We start from the raw sequence: 13,408 nt of genomic DNA on the forward strand, positions 1-13,408 counted from the left end.
CAGCATATTATAGAAAATAAACTATAAGACGACAAAAAAATTACTTGGAAAATGAGCAATAAAATAATTTCAGTCAAACTGAACAGTCAAACTGTTAACATCAGATCTCAAGATATTTTTCTTGCTTTAACAATGAACACTTAAAATTGATAAATTTCTCAGAAAAGATAACTGTATCTTTTTTTTTTAAGAATGCTTAGATACTGGAAAATACTATTTTTTGCACTTTTTGCAGTGAAGGAGCAAAAGCAATATAAAAGTAGTTCATACGACTCATGCACATATTCCTTTGAAGAAACGTTAGCATTAAGTGACGATAAACAGACATGTAACCTTGTGCTGTGTTGAAAATCCTTTTGCTTGTAAATCTCATTATGCTACATTATCACAAAATATTGGATCCAATCTGTCAATTTGTTTTCTTTCTTTTTTGTTTTCTTTCACAGGTTTTATATTTATTTTAGCTTGAGCTGATGCAGCTAAGTGAACGCAGATCAATGAGGCCCATAATCAATCAGTTGCAAAAATACAAAAACTGTGCAAACCGAAAGAAAACAAGTTGATAAAAAGATTGAATCCAATATTTGGCAATAAAATTGCATAACAAGACTTTTAAAAGCAATTTTTTGTAGGCAGGACATTTTTGACCAAGAACACAACAAGTGTAACAAATATATATATATATATATATATATATATATATATATATATATATATATATATATAAATAACAAAAAATTATAACAAAAAATTTATATAACAATTTTTTTTATATATATAGAAAATTTATAACAAAAAAGGTATAACAAAAAATTGTGTGTATATATATATACATTATATATATACGTTTTTATACACTGTGTGAGCAAGGTCAATAAGTTTTTGTCCAATGCAATAACATTAACAGTTTTGGGAAAAGAAAAATCCTCTCCGGAACACAGCGTGAGGGTTAAGTCTAAAATATATAGCATCAGAACAATTGGAATATAGTGCATACGTCATATATACTTTATTTATGATGCTTTCTTGTCCTCTCTGGAGCTTGACAGCCCATGGAAACCATTGACTTTTATTTTATGAAACATTCAACTAAACATCTGCTTTTGTGTTGCACAGTAGGAAATCATACAAGTTTGGAACGACATGATGGTGCACTGTAAAATTGTACAAAAAGAAAAGAAAAGGAAAAAAAAAAAGATTATTGGAGTATGTTTGTGTAAGTGTTTCTTCTTCAAAATGTCACATTTAATTTAATGTGTTGTCATCCTTTTCTAATTATTTGTGGAATTTACTAGCAATTTCTGAGAAAAAAAGTAGTTTTACCATTTTTTTTCTCCCAGTGTGAGTAAATAATGGCACGTTTTCATTCAAAGACACTGGTTACAGATTAAGTCGGCGTGTGTTCAGAATCCTGTGATTGTTTGTACAGGCCCGCATGTAAAGTCACACACTCGTGAATGTTAGTGCGCATGCAGTCTGCAGTCGCTGACTCACACACACACACACACACACACACACACACACACACACACACACACACACACACACACACACACACACACACACACACACACACACACATCTACGCTTTTAATAAAAGGCTCTTTACTGGCATTGATGTTCCATAAAGAACTTTTAACATCCATTGAAACTTTCCATTGAACAAAAACGGAATTTATAGTGGAAAAAGTTTTTTTTAGGAAGCAGTTATATTAGGAACTGATCACTGAAAGGTTCTTTGGGAAACCAAATTTTTTTCTTCTAAGGCATTAGTGAGAAAATCCCCTTATGGGACTTTACTTTTAAGAGTGTGTTTATACAAAGTTAATTCAGATTAAACTTGTTGCGTTTTTACAGTAGATTAATCAATGCAAGGTAAAATTAGGTGTGTGTGTCACTGGGTTTGGCTAAATCAGACACAATTGGCTTCGGTGACGCCTGCAAAAGTATTTAATTATTAATCAAATCTAATAAATCTCGACACAAACTCTCGAATGAATCCGGGATGAGTTTCCTGAGAGAATTTTTCTGGAATGTCAGAGCTGGATACTTTAAATTGCATTTGCCGCCACATCAACAAACCAAACGAGCCAGACAGGGAAAAAAAGGTCAGGATTTGGCTCAGAAACCGTCCGGATCTGGACAGAAACATCTGGATCCCAGGAGACAGTTATACACACTTCACAGACAGCACAAGTGAGGGTACTTACTAGAGGGCATGGTGTAGGTGTCTTCCTCATCTATGATCTCTGCGTAGTCATCCGTTTCTGCAGGGAGACAGAAGCAGCGGTCAGTATCTCATACACACACACACACACACACACACAGGCCAAAACAACGCCCACTCGGTCACTACACCACCAGAAACACATGTAACCTTCCACTACAGAAACTAGAGCCGGCCAAAAACAAGCCAAGAAACTCCTCCATGAGGACACATACACACAAACTCAAGTGCACTTCTCTCTTTTAAACTCTCTGAACTCAATCTGTGTGGCTCTGAGTGTCTGTCCAACCGGCCAATCGAGAGAGCAGCTCTGGCTGTCCAACCGGCCAATCGGAGAGCAGCTCTGAGTCTCCAACCAGCCAATCAGAGAGCAGCTCTGGCTGTCCAACCGGCCAATCGGAGAGCAGCTCTGTGGTTGTGCTTGAGAAAGCCTGGGGAAGGAAGTGACTCTTTCGTCTTCATGCAAAACAGATTTAGTCCAGCGTTTTTGTTTTTGGGAGAGGTCACTCTCTTCTCTAAATAATTACACCTTTAAAGTCTGTCTCATAAGGAATGCAGGGAGCAAAAGAGCAAGTATGCGCTTCAAGTGAAGGAGATGCAATAAAAAAAACTCACATTTACACACTCCAACTAAACTGAAACATATGCAAGATTGTCTATATTCAAGTAACTTTCCAAATGCACACAGAGTTAGTTAGAGATCAGAAATGAAGATTTACCATCTCCACTATCTTCTGCAGGTCCGAGGAGAGCATGCAAAGAACGGAGAGGATCAGAGAGAGATTAATTCATCAGCAGGCATGAGAACACACACTCATCATGAACTGGTCTAGAAGTCCTCGCGGCAGCTCCTGCAGTAAATGTGTTTTGTTCCTGCTGTTCTGGGAGTCATTAGTGTGGTTATATTGGGTTAGACGTGCTGCAGGAATGTGTGGGATGAGATTCAATTGGGACGTGGACACACTTCTGCCTGTACTGTTCTGACACGGGTCTAATTCAGTGCAGTTCACAGTTAAAACATATTTGCATTTCAATTTATTTACTTTATTTTTACATAATACATAATATTAATTGGTGGCAGGTTTACACTTTTTAACATCATTGGCAAAATTGTGAGACTTTCAAAAAAAACTGGCTTTGCTATTTCATCACTAAACAAAAAGAGAGAAAAAACAAGAAATCATATTTCTGCATAAAGAAAATGAACCCTACTTATAGAATATTGCCTAAATAAATATTGTATTCTCATCACTGTATTGTAATAAAATTGTCTGTAAAATATTGCATTATCATTACTGAAATTGTATTACTTTTTTATTATTATAATGTAAAAATGTATAATATAAATATTGTTTTATTATATTAGATTTTTTTTATATATATATATATATATATATATATATATATAACTTAATATATTATATTATAACTTATTAAATTGTAAAGTAAATAGCAAAAAAAAATAATGTTAATTTTTATTTCATGGCAATTTATTTAAATAAATGTATTAAATGTATATAAATAAATAAAATGAACAAAATCTTCTTGTCCAAATTCTATTTAATATATTTATTTAAACTAATTGCCATGAAATAAATAAAACTAAATCTTCTATTTCATGGCAATTAATTTAAATAAATGTATTCATCTAATTGAAATAAAAATAATATATTTATTTAAACTAATTGCCGTGTTCAAATTTCTATTTCATGGCAATTAATTTAAATAAATGTTTTATTAAGAATTTAAATGAAAATCAAGTTTAACAGTAATTTACAAGAAATGTGCATTACTGACATGACAATAATTTCATAAATAAGCAACAACAACAAACAAAATCCTAAAATAGGTTTAATTTTGTTAAATTAATAATACATTTGCAAAATATAATAGTTTAATTGTAAAATATAAATGTGGCCTGTTTCTTCATGAAATGAATTCATTAATCAATGTCAAAGGTGCAGATGAAAGAGACTGACACCTCAGCATCTGATATGAACCATAAAATAAATCAACATTTTGTGCAGTTAACAGAAGATCTGCAACGCATATGTGCGCTGGGGGCGGAGTCACGGAGGAGGTGTGGCCAGTAATCACATGTGAAGCGGAATGTGATTTGATTGGTCAGCGAGGTAGAAGCTACATCCTCTTAAAGGTCCCATATTGTACATCATTCTGAAGTTTTATTTTAGGTTTTGATGTCCTTAAGAATATATATTTGCGGTATAAGTACCAAAAACCATCTCAATATATGTTTACAGCTCCTTTCCCAGGAGCTCTGCCAAGATCAGGTCGATTCTGGTCTGTCTACTTAATATTCATGAGCCTCTCTTTGGCCTGTTGTTTTCTGAGTGACCCACCATTGGTGGGGGCGGTGACAGTAGTTCTGTAGTACAGAAGTCCTGAAGGCTTGTGAAAAGTCACAGCTACTTCATGCAGACTGTGTGCATTTGTCTGTGGATCGACTGTTTTGAAACTTATATAGTAGTTATAAGTAGTTTCATAACCCCTAGACCTCTGTTATCATGAAAAAAAGCCAGGAAATTTCAGTTTTGACAATATGGGACCTTTAAAAGACATGAGACCTTTACATACTTTAATCAATATAGCATTAAAAAAGATAAACACTTCCCGATAGAAGCAAATGATCGGTTGAATCAAGAATCAGAGCTGTTGTATGAATACATGAGAAACAGATTGAAAGTGTTTGGGGTAGAGAGCAAGTGAGGCTTAGTGTTAAACACACACACAGGAACAGCATGTACCCTTAGGAGGAGAATCATGGGAACAGAGGACAAACGGAAGGAGAAAGCGTCGAGCTTTAGCAGCTTTGGTGGGCGTCTGAACCACAGAGTCTTCAGTGAAGAACGACAGATGGAGAGAGAAAGACAGAGAAGCAAACCAAAACAATATGGAGGGAGGAATGGACACAACAAACATATTTATCTTCCAGCTCCGTGACAAAACACTGACCATTTCAGCCTGAAAACCACACTTTCACTATCAGCTCGTTTCACACCAGAAGTTATAGCATTTTATTCACTAAAAGAATAATGTAAATCAGGAAATGGTGCACACACCCAAAAATTAGTGCTGGAGATAATATGAACAGTGCAATAACAAAAAATAAGCATGTTTTCATTGAAAAGATATGCAAGATATGCATTTAAATATGCAAGGTGCCTTTAGAGAGCGAGATTATGCTGTAAATCTCAGATGTAAACAGCTTAAAAACAGCAGACACATTCATAAGCTAAAGATACCAAACATCTGGAATACAAGTGATGATGATGATGATCTTTAAATGCGTGCAGATGTTGCAGAAACCAGCCCAACATCTTGAAGACATCAGATATCTGAGAAACGCTTTAAAGACTACGTGAAACAGCGTTTGCAATGTTTCAGATATTTCAGAGTGACACCAAATCTTTAGTAGGACATAATGTAGGACGGGACTTGATTCAATCCAATGTGGATATGATTGGATCGAGAAGTGTTAAGCTATGATATTAAACTATAAATCGGGAAAATCCCACAGGCTTTCAGGGAAGTCTACGGGATTAACACCTGTTTTAAAAAATCATATTTTGATATGAACATATTTTGGATATCATTGTTGTCTAGCAGATCTATCTGTGAACTCTTCTTTGAAGAGTCTTTACCCAGAATGCTCAGCAGGACATCAGTCCAATAAACCCAATAGCTCAGATAAATGGGAGGCGTGTCGTGTCGTGTCGTACCTGAGACAGAGATGGCCCGAACTCCTGCCCGAATCCCCTCGAGACGCTTCTCATTGTTGGCAAGTCTGTGGAGAAACATTTCATTAACGAACAAGATGGTGATAATTGTTGTTGCTTCCATGCACACTATAACAAAACCCAGTTATCCGGTGTCAAAACTTAACTTAATGCAAATTATAAGATTTTACCTACTATACATGACACGTGCAGAATTAAAACATATGTAAGCATATGTACTTTGAAAGACAGAGTATGTGATATTTTATACCGTATATATATATATATATATGTATATATATATATATATATATATATATATATATATATATATATATATATATATATATTAATACAGTATGCCTGGGAAAAATATAATAAAAATGTAAAATAATAATACAATATAATAAAACACTATGTAAATATAACATATTATATATTCTATATTGTGTGTGTATTAAAATATATACAATATATATTTTTTAAAATATAAAAAAATAACAGTTAACTACATCATCATTAGGCTAATTTAACATCCTGATATATATAATAATGTATGTATAATAAATAGCCTAATCCTGTTCTTGAGTAAACTTCTTTGGCAACAAAAACAATGCATTAAAACCATAATGACATTCTCCCCTAATTATCACAAATATATTGTGAATGTTTGATATATCAGCCAGCTGATTTCCCAATCTTTAGTTTTGTCCTGGTTTAGTAGTGTTTAATCTCAAACTAGATGAATATCCTGCAAAACAGTTTATTAAACGGCTCAGGAACGGCAGTGAAGTGAATTCATGACTTACTTCGGAATGGATGGAAGAGCTCTCTCACCCTCTGTAGGACAGAACAACACATAACATCAGCTTATGAATCACACACCCACCTAACTATGAAGAACTGCATTTCATATTTTACTACAAGATGTTCTTGTAGACCACTGGACTTATTTTTACTCTCTCTCTATATATATATGAAATGACTTTTTATTTGAAAAGCTTATTGAAATGGACAGCTGTGCAGCTTCACACTGAGGTTTTCCACTCAATACGTCCCGTTCATAGTTGACAGCCTCTATACTACGGACATCCCACAATGAGGCAGTGTGAGGGAGACGTACCTTTCTGAGGTCTGACGATGAAGGACTGGCTGACGGCACTGAGGAGTCGACAGTAGCCGTCGATGAGGTCGGCCATGTTCTCAGCCGTGGCGAAGACTGGCGTGCTGATCGTGAGAGGCTACGAGAAAGAAGAGACTCACAATGAGCCATTATAGAAAACACCAGCCACATGATGACGTCAAGCTACAGTAGAGACCAGCTGCGCACACACACACTCACACACACTTAATCTCAGACGCCACCAAAAGATCTCTGACATCTCTGTTTCCTTTTACAGTGATGAGATAATAATAATAATAATAATAACAGACAATAAATACACAATAAGTCTTTATATTTTGTTGTCTTTGCTGTCTGCATAAAAAAACAAAGTGTAGCCAGTCTAGTCTGATTCCCAATCCCATGACTCTTATAAACCGGATCTTTAATGAGTTGGTCAAAAAGACTCACAACTTAATCTTAATTAAGTGTTATTTTTTATTAATGTTTTAATTTTTACATTGTTTTACAAATTTTGTTAAGTGATTGTGATTTTTTATATATATTTTTATATTTCTATTTAGCTTTTTTTTTTTTTGGTAATTTTAAAACTATAATGTCAACAAAAATTAGAAACATTCTTTTGGTGACTAACTGAAATAAACTAAGTTTATTTATTTTTTCATTGTTTACTTTAGAACCATTTTTTGTAATGTTACATACTTTTGTCATTTTCATTTTTTTTTTTTTATAGCTTTTAGTAAATTTGATATTTTAACCTAAACTTTTTTCAAGTTACAGATACTTTTTTAGTTACAAAGGCAAAAAGTCTTTTAGATAAAAGTTTTATCTAATAATTTAGAACTAGTTTTATTTCAGCTTAGTTTCAATTGCTGAATAGGATTTATGAGTAGTTTTAGTTAACAATAACAATACCGGTTTAAATGAGGCTAACGAATCCGCCAAAGCGTCTACATCTGAGTAAAAATGCTGTTCAAAAGACAGACAGACAGAAAGAGAGAGACACAGACTGACAAAAAGTGCAGACAAAGAAACCAAAATAACAGTGACGGTCTGAAATTACAGCACCGTCAGCTGGATTTACACCCGTCTGAGTCACACATCTCAATCTAAACACTTCCAACAGTAGATCCTACAATCAAAACATCTGCTTTTGAGCTGAAACTTCATTACAGAAACACATTCAGGTTTAACTGGCAGGATGGGTTCGAGCGTTTACCTCAGCGGCTCCTGCCACGTCCAGCTGTAAGACACCTTTCCTCTCCTTCTCCTCCACGCACGAGTAATGGATGCTCTGCACCTGTGTGAAGTTGGCCAGATGTGTCGGCTGAAACAATAAGAGACAGACTTGTAATGAGAAAAATAAGCTTTGAAATAAGGAAATCCTTATGAGTTATGATGTTTCATGAACATTCACTGAACTTTCCATCAACTTTGCCTCAGTCCAGACAAAATCCTGCGTTACAAACCACAGATGATAAATCAGCAGAAAATATGATCAACATTCCTTCAGCAGTGACACATCAGAGCAGTGTGTTTCTCTCAAGAGCTTCTGTGAGGAAAGATTCCCGTCAGAAGCCCTGAAGGGAGGTAATATGGGGCGATACACCAGAACACAGGTGGATCTGCATTAATCACTTTGTACTTTGTTTGAACTGGACAACTAATGTCTTTTTGCCAGTGCTGCAGACTGTATCAATATCAGGCAATCAGAATATTTGAGGTTTAGCATATAGTGATGTGAAGCAGGATTTTGGACCAATGACATTTCACTGTGGGCGGAGCTATTCATAAATAGAACCAAGCAACTGACAAAACCAACTCAGATTAACATAAAACAGATGGAACTCATTGTTTGTTGCTATGGCGATGTTGATCTGAGTTACCGTGGAACCCTTGTCTGTCAGGTAACTGATTCCCTCCTCTGGACCGATAGCAAGATCCACTGATATGACCCAACTCGACTGAGAGAGAGAGAGAGAGAGAGAGGGAGAGAGAGAGATAGAGAGAGAGAGAGGGAGAGAGAGGGAGAGAGAGGGAGAGAGAGAGAGAGAGAGAGAGAGAGAGGGAGAGAGAGAGAGAGAGGGAGAGAGAGAGAGGGAGAGAGAGAGAGAGAGAGAGAGAGGGAGAGAGAGAGGGAGAGAGAGAGAGAGGGAGAGAGAGAGAGAGAGAGAGAGAGAGGGAGAGAGAGGGAGAGAGAGACATAGAGCGAGAGAGAGAGAGAGAGAGAGAGAGAGATAGAGAGAGAGAGAGAGAGAGATAGAGAGAGAGAGAGAGAGAGAGAGAGAGAGCGAGGGAGAGAGAGAGCGAGAGGGAGAGAGAGAGAGAGAGAGAGAGAGAGAGGGAGAGAGAGAGCGAGAGGGAGAGAGAGAGAGAGAGAGAGAGAGAGAGGAGAGAGAGAGAGAGAGAGAGAGAGAGAGAGAGAGAGAGAGAGGGAGAGAGAGAGAGAGAGGGAGAGAGAGGGAGAGAGAGGGAGAGAGAGAGAGAGAAAGAGTCATACATATAACAAGAATGTTGCATACATTAACAATTAATTATGATTTAAATAATCATTAAGTGTCAGCAGGGTCTAAAAAGAACACTTGGCAAGCACCAATTGGTAAGTAAACTAACGTTAGTTGTTGGGTTTAAAATTTATAAGGAACTGCTATTTTTCTCTCTCTCTCTCTATATATATATATATATATATATATATATATATATATATTCCTTGCATTAATCCACCAAATTGAAAACAACCCATGATATAATATATAAAGTAAATGCCAATGTAGTTTGGGCTTGGTAAGATATTTCAATATTTTACATAGAAGTCTCTTCTGCTTACCAAAGCTTTGATTTATTTGACCAAAAATACAGTAAAAACAGTAATACTGTGAAATAGGATTACAATTTAAAATAACGGTTTTCTTTGAGAATATATGTTAAAGTGTAATTTATTCCTGTGATCAAAGCTGAATTTTCAGCATCATTACTCCAGTCTTCAGAGTCACATGATCCTTCAGAAATCAGTATAATATGCTGATTTGCTGGTCAAGAAACATTTCTGATTATTATCAGTGTTAAAAACTGTTGTGCTGGTTCACATTTTTGTGGAAACCCTGACACATTTAATTTTTCAGTTAAAAAGAACAGCATTTATTTGAAATAGAATCTTTTGTAACATTTTAAAAGTCTAACTAAAATGTTACATTGTTACATTCTAAATATCTAATTGTAAACTGTCACTTTTGAGCCAGTTGCTATTGAAAATGTCACTGACTCAAACTTTTAAAGAGTAGTGTATAGGGTTGGGCGGTATTTCGGTAATATCGTATACCGCGGGGTCTTAAAATAGCAACGGTATCAGTTTCAATACCGTCATTACCGGCACTTATATATAATAAATAAATATAATTTATTCAATGCCCAAAAATGCTTATGTAGTTGTCATCAAGTGACAGTGTGGAGGAGAGAGAGAGAGAGAGAGAAGGGAGAGGCGGTAAATACTGACGAGGCAATTTGTAAATGTTGCAATAAAAAAGGTGACCGCGAGAGATGGAAACACCTCTAACCTAATGTCGCATCTCCGAAACAACCACCCACTCACTGCTGCGAGGATGCATTTTGCCCCGAGTTCATTAAATAAGCGCATTCGTTTATATTTGTTAAAATATTATAATGTTATTTTTTTTTACGTTGATAATGAAAACTGAACAGCACGAGTAAGATGGGATGCATCGGGAGTCAGACATTGACCACTTAATTAAGTTTCATTTTGTAAAAGGCCTTTCTTTACAGTGAATTTCGTTTTGTATAAATTGTATCCTAATTTTAATAATTTTTTTTTATCAACCAATAATAAATAAGAATCAAATATAGCAGACAACATAATCATGACATGATCGTGGGCTGGCGCGCCGCGGTCACTTGCATTGAAATCTCATCATAAATTAACCGAAACTCAGTGTATGTCTCACAGACATGACAGATATCTAAATAAAGCTTGAAATTTCATTAAACGAAACAATTCAAAACGAAAAGAAATAGGCCACTCTCTGATTATGTAATCCATGATGTGCATTTCTCTCTATCCTTCACTATGGAGATGGCGATTCGTCAATTTCTTTAAACGAAACAATTCAAAAGGAAAAGAAATATAGGCAGCATACTCTCTGATTAATCCAGGATGTGCATTTCTCTCTATACGCGCGTTCACTACGGAGATATCAATCGTCAATTTCTTTAAACGAAACAATTCAAAACGAAAAGAAAAAGGCTAGCCTATACCTTCTGATTATGTAATCCATGATGTGCATTTCTCTCTATATATGCGCGTTCACTACGGAGATGGCGATCGTCAACTTAATCTTTGCAGCACTGACAGAAAAGTTGTATTAATAAAAATCAATGGACGCGTGTCACCGGATTTACAAATGCACTTCTTGCTTGTTGCTTGTTAATTTAATTTAAATGAATTAATAAAATGAATACAATTGTCATAATTAAAATAATTAAATATTATTAATTGTCCCATTTTTGCTCATTTATAAATAGTATTTATATCTACCACCCCCTCAGCACCTGGGTTAAACAATTATTTGGCGCCACCATATTATAACGGCCCACGTATTAAAAATAGTCGAGTCTAAATAGGGCTCCGACTCATATTACATTTAATGCCGTCAACAGGGATCAGACACAACGTACACGGGTTGGCCTTGATTTTTTTTTTTGTGTTTTTTATGCCCGATCTGGTATTCAGTTTCTGAACGGTGTAGACACAAGCCAACAGTTTGGTGACGCTGTCTGAGCCTTATGTCATAATTTTTTATTAGTCACGGTAATACCGTATACCCCGGTAAAATTGGGAGGAGGTTTGACGGTATCAAAATTTGGATACCGCCCAAGCCTAGTAGTGTATAGTAAGTAGTATAACTAGTAATAGAACTAGTAGTAGAATTTTTTCTCAAATAATTTTACAATGGTTTTTTTTCTTTCTTTTTTTGTAGACATAAGTTAATTTTGGAGGCAGTGTCAGGAAATCTAACTCCTGCATGACCACCAGGAGGCAGGAAAGGCCAGTATTTGAGCACATGACCTGCCGTACCCCTAGAGCACAGCGAAAGCACTCTTTGTCGAATCTGTAGACGGGCGCCAGGATCTCAAAAAACTTCAGTATGCTCTGCTCGTCGTTCAGGTTGGCGAATTGCTTAAATGTTTGCTGGATCTGTTTCCTCAGAGTTTTGGCCTGAAACACAGAGAGAAAAAACAGCGTTACACCTCACACACTGAATGAAAACATTAATAAACGGACTGAAAACAGAACATTATTCAAGTCCCATATGACCAGCACTAGCTTAGAAATGACTCAGTTTCACTCAAATAACATCGTATTGAATTACAGCGCTATAAAGTACACAGCAAGCAAAAATTTAATTCAGAAATTATAAATTATCTTGGTTTTGACATGTTCTGAAAAACAAGTTATGCATCAAATATTTAGGGAGAGCAGCAAAAAAAAAACCTTAGGGTAAACAGAACAGAACCAATATGAATGTATGCAGATGTCATTAAAGGGGGTGGTTCATTAAAGGGGGTGGTTCATGATTTTGGACATCGGACCTCATTTATCAGTGGAGACAGTTTTCAAAAATTTTCATCCAGTCCTTCCAGTGTTATAGTTCGCCGGTGCTAGGCTAGCGCGAGTCAACGGTATCTGCTAGCCTGCCATTAAAAACAGTTTTACCCACTCCACAGTACACCAAAAGGAAATAAATGATAACGCCACACTATCCATGTAAAAGTCTGTTGAGAGAATAATGTTAGAAATCAAACTACTCTTGCATCTCAATGATCGCATTACATTTACAGGAACTAGTTTCTCAGCAGCGGCGGAAGTTTACTTTACTCCGGTTAGTAGCACTGCGCCGAAAAGTAAACACAGAACAGAAGCGCACTACAGTCGGGACGTCCAGATAGCTAGTAGTAGCCTTGAACAACGATATTGAAACATTCGATTGTAAACGAATGAATGAGTGTCAGCGGCAGGGAAATACACACGTGTGATTGTCATGTGGACCGGCTCTCTCGGTTGCCTAGATAACTTAATATCACTCTGCCGCTGCTATAGGCTGTGCTAATAAATACAGGGAACAAAGTATAACTATTGCAATGCGATGAAAGGGTAGTTTGATTTCTAACATTATTCTCTCAACAGACATTTACATTGATAACATCGATAGTCTGGCGTTATCATTTATATGCTTTTGGTGTACTGTGGAGTGGGTAAAGCTGTTTTTAATGGCAGGCTAGCAGATACCATTCACTCGCGCTAGCCTA

General features: G+C 35.9%; 1 protein-coding gene across 32 annotated transcripts in view; it reads right to left on the reverse strand.

Moving 5' to 3' along the window:
- The window catches only part of ptk2aa (protein tyrosine kinase 2aa), a 119,089-nt gene that overhangs the window by 30,298 nt on the left and 75,383 nt on the right, over positions 1-13,408 (reverse strand). For 12 of the 32 annotated variants that reach the window (XM_077230091.1, XM_077230096.1, XM_077230090.1 and 9 more), the window contains 8 exons: positions 12,177-12,317; positions 8,974-9,051; positions 8,307-8,414; positions 7,088-7,205; positions 6,774-6,804; positions 5,968-6,032; positions 2,947-2,961; positions 2,211-2,267 (listed from right to left, as the gene is read on the reverse strand). In XM_077230091.1, coding sequence (XP_077086206.1) covers positions 2,211-2,267; positions 2,947-2,961; positions 5,968-6,032; positions 6,774-6,804; positions 7,088-7,205; positions 8,307-8,414; positions 8,974-9,051; positions 12,177-12,317 — 613 coding nt within the window. Of the gene's footprint in view, positions 1-2,210; positions 2,268-2,946; positions 2,962-4,992; positions 5,083-5,967; positions 6,033-6,773; positions 6,805-7,087; positions 7,206-8,306; positions 8,415-8,973; positions 9,052-12,176; positions 12,318-13,408 lie in introns of all 32 variants that reach the window. The other 20 variants (XM_077230077.1, XM_077230076.1, XM_077230082.1 and 17 more) reach the window with 3 other exon arrangements.

The sequence above is a fragment of the Siphateles boraxobius genome, unplaced genomic scaffold, assembly GCF_051911475.1.
Source record: "Siphateles boraxobius isolate OS27281-9 unplaced genomic scaffold, OSU_SipBor_1 139, whole genome shotgun sequence".
Classification (NCBI taxonomy): domain Eukaryota; kingdom Metazoa; phylum Chordata; class Actinopteri; order Cypriniformes; family Leuciscidae; genus Siphateles; species Siphateles boraxobius.